Source organism: Rutilus rutilus (genome assembly GCF_951802725.1).
Source record: "Rutilus rutilus genome assembly, chromosome: 11".
Lineage (NCBI taxonomy): Eukaryota > Metazoa > Chordata > Actinopteri > Cypriniformes > Leuciscidae > Rutilus > Rutilus rutilus.
This window is the reverse complement of record NC_140216.1, coordinates 43,738,531-43,753,279: the sequence shown is the minus strand read 5'-3', so window position 1 is coordinate 43,753,279 and position 14,749 is coordinate 43,738,531. Positions and strand designations below refer to the sequence as shown.

General features: G+C 46.5%; 1 protein-coding gene across 2 annotated transcripts in view; it reads left to right on the top strand.

The window, feature by feature from the left end:
- Positions 1–14,749, top strand: part of kdm1b (lysine demethylase 1B) — a 32,118-nt gene that overhangs the window by 3,794 nt on the left and 13,575 nt on the right. For both annotated transcript variants that reach the window (XR_014629283.1, XM_084424634.1), the window contains exons 6-11: positions 4,349–4,462; positions 5,385–5,423; positions 5,630–5,807; positions 6,208–6,392; positions 9,932–10,102; positions 10,646–10,717. Coding sequence is in view for 1 of the 2 variants with exons in the window: in XM_084424634.1 (XP_084280760.1) it covers positions 4,349–4,462; positions 5,385–5,423; positions 5,630–5,807; positions 6,208–6,392; positions 9,932–10,102; positions 10,646–10,717 (759 nt within the window). In the remaining variant the exon portion in view is untranslated. The remainder of the gene's footprint in view (positions 1–4,348; positions 4,463–5,384; positions 5,424–5,629; positions 5,808–6,207; positions 6,393–9,931; positions 10,103–10,645; positions 10,718–14,749) is intronic.

The following is a 14,749-nucleotide window of genomic DNA, read 5'->3' as shown; positions in this document are numbered from 1 at the left end:
TGTGTAACCTAGACCAGTGTAACCTAGACCGGCGTCTGTGTAACCTAGACCAGCGTCTGTGTAACCTAGACCGACGTCTGTGTAACCTAGACCGACGTCTGTGTAACCTAGACCGGCGTCTGTGTAACCTAGACCGGCGTCTGTGTAACCTAGACCAGTTTAACCTAGACCGGCGTCTGTGTAACCTAGACCACTGTAATCTAGACCAGCGTCTGTGGAACCTAGACCAGCTCTGTGTAACATAGACCAATGTAATCTAGACCGGCGTCTGTGTAACCTAGACCTGTGTAACCTAGACCTGTGTAACCTAGACCTGTGTAACCTAGACCTGTGTAACCTAGACCAACATCAGTGTAACCTAGACCAGTGTAACCTAGACCAGTGTAATTTAGACCTGTGTAACCTAGACCAACATCTGTGTAACCTAGACCAGCATCTGTGTAACCTAGACCAGTTCTTTGTAACCTAGACCTGTGTAACTTAGACCTGTGTAACCTAGACCTGTGTAACCTAGATCAGCTCTGTGTAACCTAGACCAGTGTTGTGTAACCTAGACCAGTGTTACCTAGATCGGTGTCTGTGTAACCTAGGCCAACATCTGTGTAACCTAGACCTGTGTAACCTAGACCAGCGCCTGTATAACCTTGATCAGTGTAACCTAGACTAGCTCTGTGTAACCTAGACCAGCTCTGTGTAACCTAGACCAACGTCAGTGTAACCTAGACCAGTGTAACCTAGACCAGTGTAACCTAGACCAGTGTAACCTAGACCTGTGTAACCTAGACCAACATCTGTGTAACCTAGACCAATGTAACCTAGACCTGTGTAACCTAGACCAACATCTGTGTAACCTAGACCTGTGTAACCTAGACCAACACCAGTGTAACCTAGACCAGTGTAACCTAGACCAGTGTAACCTAGACCAACGTCTGTGTAACCTAGACCAACGTCTGTGTAAACTAGACCAGCTCAGTGTAACCTAGACCAGCGTCTGTGTAACCTAGACCAGTGTAACCTAGACCAGTGTAACCTAGACCTGTGTAACCTAGACCAGCTCTGTGTAACCTAGACCCGCGTCTGTATAACCTTGATCAGTGTAACCTAGACCAGCTCTGTGTAACCTAGACCTGTGTAACCTAGACCCGCGTCTGTATAACCTTGATCAGTGTAACCTAGACCAGCTCTGTGTAACCTAGACCTGTGTAACCTAGACCAGCGTCTGTATAACCTTGATCAGTGTAACCTAGACCAGCTCTGTGTAACCTAGACCAACGTCAGTGTAACCTAGACCAGCGTCTGTATAACCTTGATCTGTGTAACCTAGACCAGCTCTGTGTAACCTAGACCAACGTCAGTGTAACCTAGACCAGCTCTGTGTAACCTAGACCTGTGTAACCTAGACCCGCGTCTGTATAACCTTGATCAGTGTAACCTAGACCAGCTCTGTGTAACCTAGACCTGTGTAACCTAGACCCGCGTCTGTATAACCTTGATCAGTGTAACCTAGACCAGCTCTGTGTAACCTAGACCTGTGTAACCTAGACCAGCGTCTGTATAACCTTGATCAGTGTAACCTAGACCAGCTCTGTGTAACCTAGACCTGTGTAACCTAGACCAGCTCTGTGTAACCTAGACCAACGTCAGTGTAACCTAGACCAGTGTAACCTAGACCAGTGTAACCTAGACCAGTGTAACCTAGACCTATGTAACCTAGACCAACATCTGTGTAACCTAGACCTGTGTAACCTAGACCAATGTCTGTGTAACCTAGACCAGCTCTGTGTAACCTAGACCTGTGTAACCTAGACCTGTGTAACCTAGACCTGTGTAACCTAGATCTGTGTAACCTAGACCTGTGTAACCTAGACCAACGTCTGTGTAACCTAGACCTGTGTAACCTGGACCAACGTCTGTGGAACCTAGTTCAGCTCAGTGTAACCTAGTTCAGCTCAGTGTAACCTAGACCAGCTCTGTGTAACCTAGACCAGCTCTGTGTAACCTAGACCAGTGTAACCTAGACCAGCTCTGTGTAACCTAGACCTGTGTAACCTAGACCAACGTCTGTGTAACCTAGTTCAGCTCAGTGTAACCTAGACCAGCTCTGTGTAACCTAGACCAGTGTAACCTAGACCAGTGTAACCTAGACCAGTGTAACCTAGACCAACGTCTGTGTAACCTAGACCAGCTCAGTGTAACCTAGACCAGCTCAGTGTAACCTAGACCAGCTCTTTGTAACCTAGACCAGCTCTGTGTAACCTAGACCAGCTCTGTGTAACCTAGACCAGCTCTTTGTAACCTAGACCAGCTCAGTGTAACCTAGACCAGCTCTGTGTAACCTAGACCAGCTCTGTGTAACCTAGACCAGCTCTGTGTAACCTAGACCTGTGTAACCTAGACCTGTGTAACCTAGACCAACGTCTGTGTAACCTAGACCAGCTCAGTGTAACCTAGACCAGCTCTGTGTAACCTAGACCAGCTCAGTGTAACCTAGACCAGCTTTGTGTAACCTAGACCAGCTCTTTGTAACCTAGACCAGCTCTGTGTAACCTAGACCAGTGTAACCTAGACCAACGTCTGTGTAACCTAGACCAGCTCTTTGTAACCTAGACCAGCTCTGTGTATCCTAGACCAGTGTAACCTAGACCAACATCTGTGTAACCTAGACCAGCTCTGTGTATCCTAGACCAGTGTAACCTAGACCAACGTCTGTGTAACCTAGACCAACTCAGTGTAACCTAGACCAGCTCTGTGTAACCTAGACCAGCTCAGTGTAACCTAGACCAGCTCTGTGTAACCTAGACCAGCACTTTGTAACCTAGACCAGCTCTGTGTATCCTAGACCAGTGTAACCTAGACCAACATCTGTGTAACCTAGACCAGCTCTGTGTATCCTAGACCAGTGTAACCTAGACCAGCGTCTGTGTAACCTAGACCAGCTCAGTGTAACCTAGACCAGCTCTGTGTAACCTAGACCAGTGTAACCTAGACCAGTGTAACCTAGACCTGTGTAACCTAGACCTGTGTAACCTAGACCTGTGTAACATAGACCAGCGTCTGTGTAACCTAGACCAGTGTAACCTAGACCAACGTCTGTGTATCCTAGACCAGTGTAACCTAGACCTGTGCAACCTAGACCAACGTCTGTGTAACCTAGACCAGCTCTGTGTAACCTAGACCTGTGTAACCTAGACCAACGTCTGTGTAACCTAGACCAGCGTCTGTGTAACCTAGACCAGTTTAACCTAGACCAACGTCTGTCTAACCTAGACCAGCTCTTTGTAACCTAGACCAGCTCTGTGTAACCTAGACCAGTGTAACCTAGACCAACGTCTGTGTAACCTAGACCAGCTCTTTGTAACCTAGACCAGCTCTGTGTATCCTAGACCAGTGTAACCTAGACCAACATCTGTGTAACCTAGACCAGCTCTTTGTAACCTAGACCAGCTCTGTGTATCCTAGACCAGCGTCTGTGTAACCTAGACCAGCGTCTGTGTAACCTAGACCAGCTCTTTGTAACCTAGACCAGCTCTGTGTATCCTAGACCAGTGTAACCTAGACCAACATCTGTGTAACCTAGACCAGCTCTTTGTAACCTAGACCAGCTCTGTGTATCCTAGACCAGTGTAACCTAGACCAGCGTCTGTGTAACCTAGACCAGCTCTGTGTATCCTAGACCAGTGTAACCTAGACCAACGTCTGTGTAACCTAGACCAGCTCTTTGTAACCTAGACCAGCTCTGTGTATCCTAGACCAGTGTAACCTAGACCAGCTCTGTGTATCCTAGACCAGTGTAACCTAGACCAGCGTCTGTGTAACCTAGACCAGCTCTGTGTAACCTAGACCAGCTCTGTGTAACCTAGACCAGCGTCTGTGTAACCTAGACCAGCTCTGTGTAACCTAGACCAGTGTAACCTAGACCAGCGTCTGTGTAACCTAGACCAGCTCTGTGTATCCTAGACCAGTGTAACCTAGACCAACGTCTGTGTAACCTAGACCAACATCTGTGTAACTTAGACCAGCTCTGTGTAACCTAGACCAGCGCCTGTGTAACTTGTGTGTGTGTGTGTGTGTGTGTGTGTCTGTCAGGTCCAGTGCAGTAAAGCAGACTGTGGCAGATGCTGATAACCGTGTGTGTGTGTGTGTGTGTGTGTCAGGTCCAGTGCAGTAAAGCAGACTGTGGCAGATGCTGATAATCGTGTGTGTGTGTGTGTGTGTGTGTGTCAGGTCCAGTGCAGTAAAGCAGACTGTGGCAGATGCTGATAACCGTGTGTGTGTGTGTGTGTGTGTGTCAGGTCCAGTGCAGTAAAGCAGACTGTGGCAGATGCTGATAATCGTGTGTGTGTGTCAGGTCCAGTGCAGTAAAGCAGACTGTGGCAGATGGCGTCAGCTGAGTAAAGAGTCTGCTCTGACGGCTTCTCTGGCATCATCGTATCGCTGCGGGATGAAGATCAACAGCGTGAAGGTAAGAACTCGTCGCTCACCTGCCTGCCGAGGAGTGTGTGCTGGTGTGTGTGTGTGCTGGTGTGAGTGTGTGCTGGTGTGAGTGTGTGCTGGTGTGAGTGTGTGCTGGTGTGAGTGTGTGCTGGTGTGTGCTGGTGTGAGTGTGTGCTGGTGTGAGTGTGTGCTGGTGTGAGTGTGTGTGAGTGTGTGCTGGTGTGAGTGTGTGCTGGAGTGTGTGTGTGCTGGAGTGTGTGTGTGCTGGAGTGTGTGTGTGCTGGAGTGTGTGTGTGCTGGAGTGTGTGTGTGCTGGAGTGTGTGTGTGCTGGAGTGTGTGTGTGCTGGAGTGTGTGCTGGTGTGAGTGTGTGCTGGAGTGTGTGTGTGCTGGAGTGTGTGTGTGCTGGAGTGTGTGCTGGAGTGTGTGTGTGCTGGAGTGTGTGTGTGCTGGTGTGAGTGTGTGCTGGTGTGAGTGTGTGCTGGTGTGAGTGTGTGCTGGTGTGAGTGTGTGCTGGAGTGTGTGTGTGCTGGAGTGTGTGTGTGCTGGTGTGAGTGTGTGCTGGTGTGAGTGTGTGCTGGTGTGAGTGTGTGCTGGAGTGTGTGTGTGCTGGTGTGAGTGTGTGTGTGCTGGAGTGTGTGTGTGCTGGTGTGAGTGTGTGCTGGTGTGAGTGTGTGCTGGTGTGAGTGTGTGCTGGAGTGTGTGTGTGCTGGTGTGAGTGTGTGCTGGTGTGAGTGTGTGCTGGTGTGAGTGTGTGCTGGTGTGAGTGTGTGCTGGAGTGTGTGTGTGCTGGTGTGAGTGTGTGCTGGTGTGAGTGTGTGCTGGTGTGAGTGTGTGCTGGTGTGAGTGTGTGCTGGTGTGAGTGTGTGCTGGTGTGAGTGTGTGCTGGAGTGTGTGTGTGCTGGTGTGAGTGTGTGCTGATCCTCGCGTCTCTGTGCTTTTGTTTTGCAGAGCGAAGGAAGTGATGCATGTTCTCAGCCGGAGGATGTGGTAAGGATCCTTTCATCTCTTGATGCGGTTGATCAGTGTTCAGTGATTTTACTCTGGCCATTCAGTGACCAAACAGACTGTACTTGTCAGACAGAAGTATATTAATATGACCATGAAGTTCACAGACCCACCAGTATTCAGACTGATGAACATGATTAACTCCACATATTGATGATGATGATGATGATGCTGCTGTCGTTGATCAGCGTGTGGCCGGTGTGACGGACAGCTGGTGGCTCTCAATGCTCATCCTGCCACCGCTGTTTAAGGACAGTCCCGCTAGCCCGTTCCTCAGTGCGTATTACCCGGACTGTGTGGGCATGAGCCCGTCTGCCGGCCCGGGGAACCAGCGGCAGGAGCACCGGCGGGCGGCGCCGCCTCACGGTGAGTCTGATCACTCTCATCAACACAACCACGTGTTTCAGAATCAACTCTCTGAAAGACTCGTCAGCATATGAACAGATTCCATGACTGCAGGAAAACCAGTGTCTTCTTTCATACTAGTGGAGAGAAAACATCTGAAACACATATCTAAGTGTTTATTTATTGCACTCAATCATCTCGGTAAAGGGCGGTGAGTTTGAGTCAGAACTCACTTCAGCAGCTTCACACACACCAAACTTTACAGTTTTATTCATATCTATATTCTGAAGGTTTGTTTGAATATTTCATTTGCTTGATTTATAGAAATTTTACTCATAAAAACATGGTAAAAGTGTATTTATTTCTGTATAGATATGAAAATTAGTGAATTTTTCATTCGATAATGTGTGTGTATGTGTAGTTCCCGGACTCTCGCCGTATTTCCAGCCCTTCTATCAGCCGAACGAGTGTGGGAAAGCCTTGTGTGTGAGACCCGACATGATGGAGCTGGATGAGTTGTACGAGTTCCCAGAATTTTCCAGGGATCCCACCATGTATCTGGCGCTGAGGAACCTGGTGCTGGCGGCCTGGAACCGTGACTGTAAGGTACGAACATCAGCGCTCATGCGTTAGCTAGTCTAGTCTGTGTGTTGAGGTTCTGTTGTGTGTGTTGAGGTTCTGTTGTGTTTGCTGTTTCAGGAGGTTCTGTTCTGTGTGTTGAGGTTCTGTTGTGTTTGCTGTTTCTGGAGGTTTTGTTCTGTGTGTTGAGGTTCTGTTGTGTTTGCTGTTTCTGGAGGTTTTGTTCTGTGTGTTGAGGTTCTGTTGTGTTTGCTGTTTCAGGAGGTTTTGTTCTGTGTGTTGAGGTTCTGTTGTGTTTGCTGTTTCTGGAGGTTTTGTTCTGTGTGTTGAGGTTCTGTTGTGTTTGTTGAGGTTCTGTTGTGTTTGCTGTTTCAGGAGGTTTTGTTCTGTGTGTTGAGGTTCTGTTGTGTTTGTTGTTTCAGGAGGTTCTGTTCTGTGTGTTGAGGTTCTGTTGTGTTTGCTGTTTCAGGAGGTTCTGTTGTGTTTGCTGTTTCAGGAGGTTTTGTTCTGTGTGTTGAGGTTCTGTTGTGTTTGCTGTTTCAGGAGGTTCTGTTCTGTGTGTTGAGGTTCTGTTGTGTTTGTTGAGGTTCTGTTGTGTTTGCTGTTTCAGGAGGTTTTGTTGTGTGTGTTGAGGTTCAGTTGTGTTTGTTGTTTCAGGAGGTTTTGTTCTGTGTGTTGAGGTTCAGTTGTGTTTGTTGTTTCAGGAGGTTTTGTTCTGTGTGTTGAGGTTCTGTTGTGTTTGCTGTTTCAGGAGGTTCTGTTCTGTGTGTTGAGGTTCTGTTGTGTTTGCTGTTTCTGGAGGTTTTGTTCTGTGTGTTGAGGTTCTGTTGTGTTTGCTGTTTCAGGAGGTTTTGTTCTGTGTGTTGAGGTTCTGTTGTGTTTGCTGTTTCAGGAGGTTCTGTTCTGTGTGTTGAGGTTCTGTTGTGTTTGTTGAGGTTCTGTTGTGTTTGCTGTTTCAGGAGGTTTTGTTCTGTGTGTTGAGGTTCTGTTGTGTTTGCTGTTTCAGGAGGTTCTGTTCTGTGTGTTGAGGTTCTGTTGTGTTTGTTGAGGTTCTGTTGTGTTTGCTGTTTCAGGAGGTTTTGTTGTGTGTGTTGAGGTTCAGTTGTGTTTGTTGTTTCAGGAGGTTTTGTTCTGTGTGTTGAGGTTCAGTTGTGTTTGTTGTTTCAGGAGGTTTTGTTCTGTGTGTTGAGGTTCTGTTGTGTTTGCTGTTTCAGGAGGTTCTGTTCTGTGTGTTGAGGTTCTGTTGTGTTTGCTGTTTCTGGAGGTTTTGTTCTGTGTGTTGAGGTTCTGTTGTGTTTGCTGTTTCTGGAGGTTTTGTTGTGTGTGTTGAGGTTCTGTTGTGTTTGCTGTTTCAGGAGGTTCTGTTCTGTGTGTTGAGGTTCTGTTGTGTTTGCTGTTTCTGGAGGTTTTGTTGTGTGTGTTGAGGTTCTGTTGTGTTTGCTGTTTCAGGAGCTGTTGTGTGTGTGTTGAGGTTCGTTCTGTTGAGGTTCTGTTGTGTGTGTGTGTTGAGGTTCGTTCTGTTGAGGTTCTGTTGTGTGTGTGTGTTGAGGTTCTGTTGTGTTTGCTGTTTCAGGAGGTTCTGTTCTGTGTGTTGAAGTTCTGTTATGTTTGCTGTTTCAGGAGGTTCAGTTGTGTTTGTTGAGGTTCTGTTGTGTTTGCTGTTTCAGGAGGTTCTGTTCTGTGTGTTGAGGTTCTGTTGTGTTTGTTGAGGTTCTGTTGTGTTTGCTGTTTCAGGAGGTTCTGTTCTGTGTGTTGAGGTTCTGTTGTGTTTGCTGTTTCAGGAGGTTTTGTTCTGTGTGTTGAGGTTCTGTTGTGTTTGCTGTTTCAGGAGGTTCTGTTCTGTGTGTTGAGGTTCTGTTGTGTTTGTTGAGGTTCTGTTGTGTTTGCTGTTTCAGGAGGTTTTGTTCTGTGTGTTGAGGTTCTGTTGTGTTTGCTGTTTCAGGAGGTTCTGTTCTGTGTGTTGAGGTTCTGTTGTGTTTGTTGAGGTTCTGTTGTGTTTGCTGTTTCAGGAGGTTTTGTTGTGTGTGTTGAGGTTCAGTTGTGTTTGTTGTTTCAGGAGGTTTTGTTCTGTGTGTTGAGGTTCTGTTGTGTTTGCTGTTTCAGGAGGTTCTGTTCTGTGTGTTGAGGTTCTGTTGTGTTTGCTGTTTTGGGAGGTTTTGTTGTGTGTGTTGAGGTTCTGTTGTGTTTGCTGTTTCAGGAGCTGTTGTGTGTGTGTTGAGGTTCGTTCTGTTGTGTGTGTTGAGGTTCTGTTGTGTGTTTTGAGGTTCTGTTGGGTTTGCTGTTTCAGGAGGTTCAGTTGTGTGTGTTGAGGTTTTGTTGTGTTTGCTGTTTCATGAGGTTTTGTTGTGTTTGTTGAGGTTCTGTTGTATGTGTTGAGGTTCTGTTGTATGTGTTGAGGTTCTGTTGTGTGTGTTGAGGTTCTGTTGTGTTTGTTGAGGTTCTGTTGTATGTGTTGAGGTTCTGTTGTATGTGTTGAGGTTCTGTTGTGTGTGTTGAGGTTCTGTTGTGTTTGTTGAGGTTCTGTTGTGTTTGCTGTTTCAGGAGGTTTTGTTGTGTGTGTTGAGGTTCAGTTGTGTTTGTTGTTTCAGGAGGTTTTGTTCTGTGTGTTGAGGTTCAGTTGTGTTTGTTGTTTCAGGAGGTTTTGTTCTGTGTGTTGAGGTTTTGTTGTGTGTGTTGAGGTTCTGTTGTGTTTGCTGTTTCAGGAGGTTTTGTTGTGTGTGTTGAGGTTCAGTTGTGTTTGTTGTTTCAGGAGGTTTTGTTCTGTGTGTTGAGGTTCTGTTGTGTTTGCTGTTTCAGGAGGTTCTGTTCTGTGTGTTGAGGTTCTGTTGTGTTTGCTGTTTTGGGAGGTTTTGTTGTGTGTGTTGAGGTTCTGTTGTGTTTGCTGTTTCAGGAGCTGTTGTGTGTGTGTTGAGGTTCGTTCTGTTGTGTGTGTTGAGGTTCTGTTGTGTGTTTTGAGGTTCTGTTGGGTTTGCTGTTTCAGGAGGTTCAGTTGTGTGTGTTGAGGTTTTGTTGTGTTTGTTGAGGTTCTGTTGTATGTGTTGAGGTTCTGTTGTATGTGTTGAGGTTCTGTTGTGTGTGTTGAGGTTCTGTTGTGTGTGTTGAGGTTCTGTTGTGTGTGTTGAGGTTCTGTTGTGTGTGTGTGTGTGTGTGTGTGTGTGTGTGTGTGTGTGTTGATGTTTTGTTCTGTTTTGTGTGTTGTGTGTGTTGATGTTCTGTTATGTGTGTTGAGGTTCTGTTGTGTGTGTGTGTTGCAGGAGGTTCTGTTGTGTGTGTGTGTGTGTGTGTGTGTGTGTGTGGATGTTCTGTTCTGTTGTGTGTGTGTGTGTGTGTGTGTGTGTGTTGAGGTTCTGTTATGTGTGTTGAGGTTCTTTAGTGTGTGTGTGTGTGTGTGTGTGTGTTGATGTTCTGTTTAGTGTGTGTGTGTGTGTGTGTGTGTGTGTGTTGAGGTTCTGTTATGTGTGTTGAGGTTCTTTAGTGTGTGTGTGTTGATGTTCTGTTTTGTGTGTGTGTGTGTGTGTGTGTGTGTGTTGATGTTCTGTTCTGTTTTGTGTGTGTGTGTGTTGCAGGAGGTTCTGACCCTGCAGAGATGCGCTCCTCATGTGATTGTGCGCGGTCTGGTGCGGATCCGCTGTGTGCAGGAACTGGAGCGAGTTCTGGACTTCATGACCCGGAAGGGCCTGATCAACACGGGAGTTCTGCAGGTCAAGCGGCCCCTGCTGCCCGAGTCCCAGCACAACGTGAGCCGCTGACACACTGACACACACTCGCTCTGTTTGTCCCAGCACAACGTGAGCCGCTGACACACACTCGCGCTGTTTCACAGGAATGAGTGAGAATCTGGAGAATCATCATTGAGAAGAACCAGAGTCACAAACTAAAATCTGACAGTCATGAGAATTTACGGAAAAATGTTTTTGATTGTCATGAAAATAGTGTCACAGTGTAAAAATCTCGGGAGCCGTTCACACAAAACTCATGAAACCGTGAGGCAGGAATGTGTTTTAAACCCTTGACTTGAGCGGCATGTTTTTATAATGTCGTGAGCGGTACGAGACAGAGCGCTGGAGACGTCAGAGGCGTCCGCATGGTGCAGAAACTGGTATTGTGAAGTTAGGGTTAGTGTCCTCTTTATGTTGAGCCGGTCATAACAGTTTACACAGGAGAAGCAGTGCAGTGGAAAACCCTTTCTGTGTGAACGGCCTGTTAAATGTCTTCAGTGAGAGACACATATGAACATATGAAGTGTGTGTGTGTTTGTATGTGTGTGTTTGTGTGAGCAGAAGGTTCTGGTCATCGGCGCCGGTGCTGCGGGTCTCGCTGCTGCTCGCCAGCTCCAGAACTTCGGTATGCAGGTATGACACACACACTCACACTCACACATTCTTGTACATCTGTCTTTATGAGGACATTCATTGACACAATGCAATCTCTAGCCGCTTACCCTAACCTAAACCCATCACAACTAAGTGCCTAACCCGACCTCTGACCCTAAACCGACCCTTGACCTCATTATAACCTTATCCCTAAAACCAAGGCTGCGTCCGAAATTGAATACTTCCCTACTATATAGTATGCGAAAAACAGTACGCGAGCAGAGTAGTACTGTATGTCCGAAATCATAGAATTGGAAAAACAGTAGGCGAGAAGTACCCGTATGACCTACTACATCCGGCCAGACTCTGAAGTGCGCATACGATGGACACTTTACTATCCCATGATGCCACGGGAGAGGAGCTGTCGTCGTTATATTTGAAAATGGCGGCTGTTTTCAAGTGTAAGTACTTTACAAAACACTTTTTGTTTATTTGTGGTTAAAGTGTATTTGTTTAACGTCATATAAGTAAACGATTGACTTGTTAAAAGTTTAAATAATGTAAATCGAGGGTACAGGTTTGTGAATTGGCTGCAAAATGACACTTTTATCATTATTATTATTACTGAACAGAACGAGCTAATGCCTGTCAGCTAGTTAACACTGTTTTATTTAAACAACAACGACGTTGTTTCTCAGTTGAATGAGAGAGTTATAAAACTTTTATTTTTTATTTTACAACGATAGTGTTGATATGTGTGTTGGCTACGTAGCAAGCTAAGTTACTGTTATCAAGTGTACCTCAACTTGTCCATGTAACATTAATATTAATATAATAATATAGATTGACCATGGTTCATCACTAATGTTAAGTTCTGTGTTGATTTTGCAGGGGGCTGATGACCACACCTGTGTTCTTATAGAGTGGCTAATGAAAGGGAGGAAAGAAAAGAGAGAGAGAGAGAGAGAGAGAGGAAAGATTCCTTCAGCTTTTAGAAATAATTGCAAAAAAAAAATAAAGAAAACAAATGTTACAATCTTTCCATTTATTTGTTAGTAAGTTCATTTTGTAATGCTGTTTTAGCAAGTTTTATAACAAAACACTTCATTCCCAGGGATTTACAGTAGTTAGATCGTCAGTTGTAAAGTGTTTAATATGTGGCATTGAGTAATTAATATTTCTAAAGGGTGTTGTGTGTGTGCACTTATTGTGTGGCAGATTCCAGATGGTTTTTGAAACAGGCAAATTGCAGGTATATCTGAAAAATATGAGTGCAGCACTATAGAGAAATACCCACACACTCCAGACACCTTTAACATGTATTTGCTTGATTTTTCTATATTATTTAACTTTTAAATGGATACAGAATACAAAGCTTAAAACAAAATCACAAAACTTTGGCACAAAGTAGTATAATAGAGCTTAAAGCACCACCAAAAGCAAAAGTTTTAAAACTTTTTTTTTATTAAAGTGTCATCTTGAGGGAAGAAAATGAACGTCAGCAGCTTCAGTGAGGTAACCTTGACAGGTTTCTATAAGATCTAAAGGCACTTTCAATCTCATTTGTAGGGCATCACTTTAAAATAATTCAGAATCTGTTTCTTTAAAAGCATGTGTACAAGATGAGGACTTTACACCTTGGGTCATTTTTGGATTTCCACTTGAATTTTTCCTAACCAATTTTAAAATAAATAATTTGTAAAAAATTAAGCTCAAATATATGATATAGCTAGAACACCAGCACCTCGATGTCCTTTTTTCCCACCCATGGTCGCAATCAGTGATGGATGGACTACCGTGAGAGTCGGAGGTTGGGGTGGAGGTCAGCTCCATCTTTAAAATATAGATGAAGAATTGGCGCAGTAGGTTGTAGGGCTCACAACCTGTACACGTGTTTATAGTTTATTTTAGAATACAATTTGAATTGACAAGACACTTGTTTTCTGTGTTGGCTTATTTATAAACATAATATGTATATATGTATATGATCCATTTCTTATGTGTGTGTATATATATACACACACACACACACACACTGTGATATTGCCATCCATGAATGAATCAACAGAGATAAACACAATCATACTATTGATTAATTCATGTTTATTCATTGATGGTAATATCATAAGCAAATAAATGACTTTTTCCTTACCAAAAATCAACATCAGTGTCATTGTTCACAGGCTTGTGTGCGTGCGTGTGCGAGCAACTGACCGACGACTCTGAATTGTGAGAACGAACGACGTAAAAACGCAGGCGAAAGCGGAAAGAAGAACTAAAAACATTGCTCAGTTTGTGCAATCAGTGGAACGGGCTCTTTAAATTTTCGCGCTGATGTGACCGCGCATGTAGTACACCGGAGATCCATCCATACTACCCGTATTCATACTATATAGAACATACTTTTTTAACGGTCGCGAAGTACGTTCTAATTTAAATGTAGTACCTACTCACATAGTACGCGATTTCGGACGCAGCCCAAGTCTTGACCCTCAAACAGGCCTTTAAAGGCTCTCAGAGACTGAGGACCGGCCAACATGTCCTCTTTACTCTCTCTGTCCTCACTCTACTGGTCTAAAACTCAAACTGGTCCTCACAAAGATAGTTGTACAAGTACACACACACACACACACTCTCTGTCTGTCACTCACTCTCAGACACACACTCACACACACACAGTCACACTCTCTGTCTGTCACTCACACACACACTCACACACACACAGACAGACACACACACACTCACACACTCTGTCACTCACTCTCTCTCACACACACACACACACACACACACACACACACACACACACACACACACACACACACAGTCACACTCTCTGTCTGTCACTCATACACACACTCACACACACACAGACAGACACACACACACTCACACACACACTCTGTCACTCACTCTCTCACTCTCTCTCTCACACACACACACACACACACACACACACAAACACACACACTCTCAGGGGTTGAGCTATAGGCTCCTTAGACATTTCTGACAGTGCTGTACTTCCTCTGTGAGAACAGTTTGGGGAAGGCCCTGTTCTATCCCAGCATGCTCCAGTGCAGAAAACAAGGCCCATAAAGATATGTCTGGATGAGTCCGGTGTGGAAGAACTGGACCGGCCCACACAGATCCCTGACCTCGACCCGTCCAACAGCTCTGGGCTGAGCAGGAGCGGAGATCAGGAGCCCGTCACCAGTGCCGGACCGCACAGAGAGTGATGTGAAGGCCAAGTGTAGTCGTGAGTCGAGACCTCCGGGTCACCAGTCTGACTCTCTGCCCTCCGGGTCGCCAGTCTGACTCTCTGCCCTCCGGGTCGCCAGTCTGACTCTCTGCCCTCCGGGTCGCCAGTCTGACTCTCTGCCCTCCGGGTCGCCAGTCTGACTCTCTGACCTCTGGGTCGCCAGTCTGACTCTCTGCCCTCCGGGTCGCCACCTCCGGGTCGCCAGTCTGACTCTCTGCCCTCCGGGTCGCCAGTCTGACTCTCTGACCTCCGGGTCGCCACCTCCGGGTCGCCAGTCTGACTCTCTGCCCTCCGGGTCGCCAGTCTGACTCTCTGACCTCTGGGTCGCCAGTCTGGCTCTCTGCCCTCCGGGTCGCCAGTCTGACTCTCTGCCCTCCGGGTCGCCAGTCTGACTCTCTGCCCTCCGGGTCGCCAGTCTGACCCTCTGACTCTCTGACTCTCTGACCTCCGGGTCACCAGTCTGACTCTCTGACCTCCGGGTCGCCAGTCTGACTCTCTGCCCTCCGGGTCGCCAGTCTGACTCTCTGCCCTCCGGGTCGCCAGTCTGACTCTCTGCCCTCCGGGTCGCCAGTCTGACTCTCTGACCTCCGGGTCGCCAGTCTGACTCTCTGACCTCCGGGTCGCCAGTCTGACTCTGCCCTCCGGGTCACCAGTCTGACTCTCTGACCTCCGGGTCACCAGTCTGACTCTCTGCCCTCCGGGTCGCCAGTCTGACTCTCTGACCTCCGGGTCTGACTCTCTGACCTCCGGGCACCAGTCTGACTCTCTGCCCTCCGGGTCGCCAGTCTGACTCTCTGACCTCCGGGTCGCCA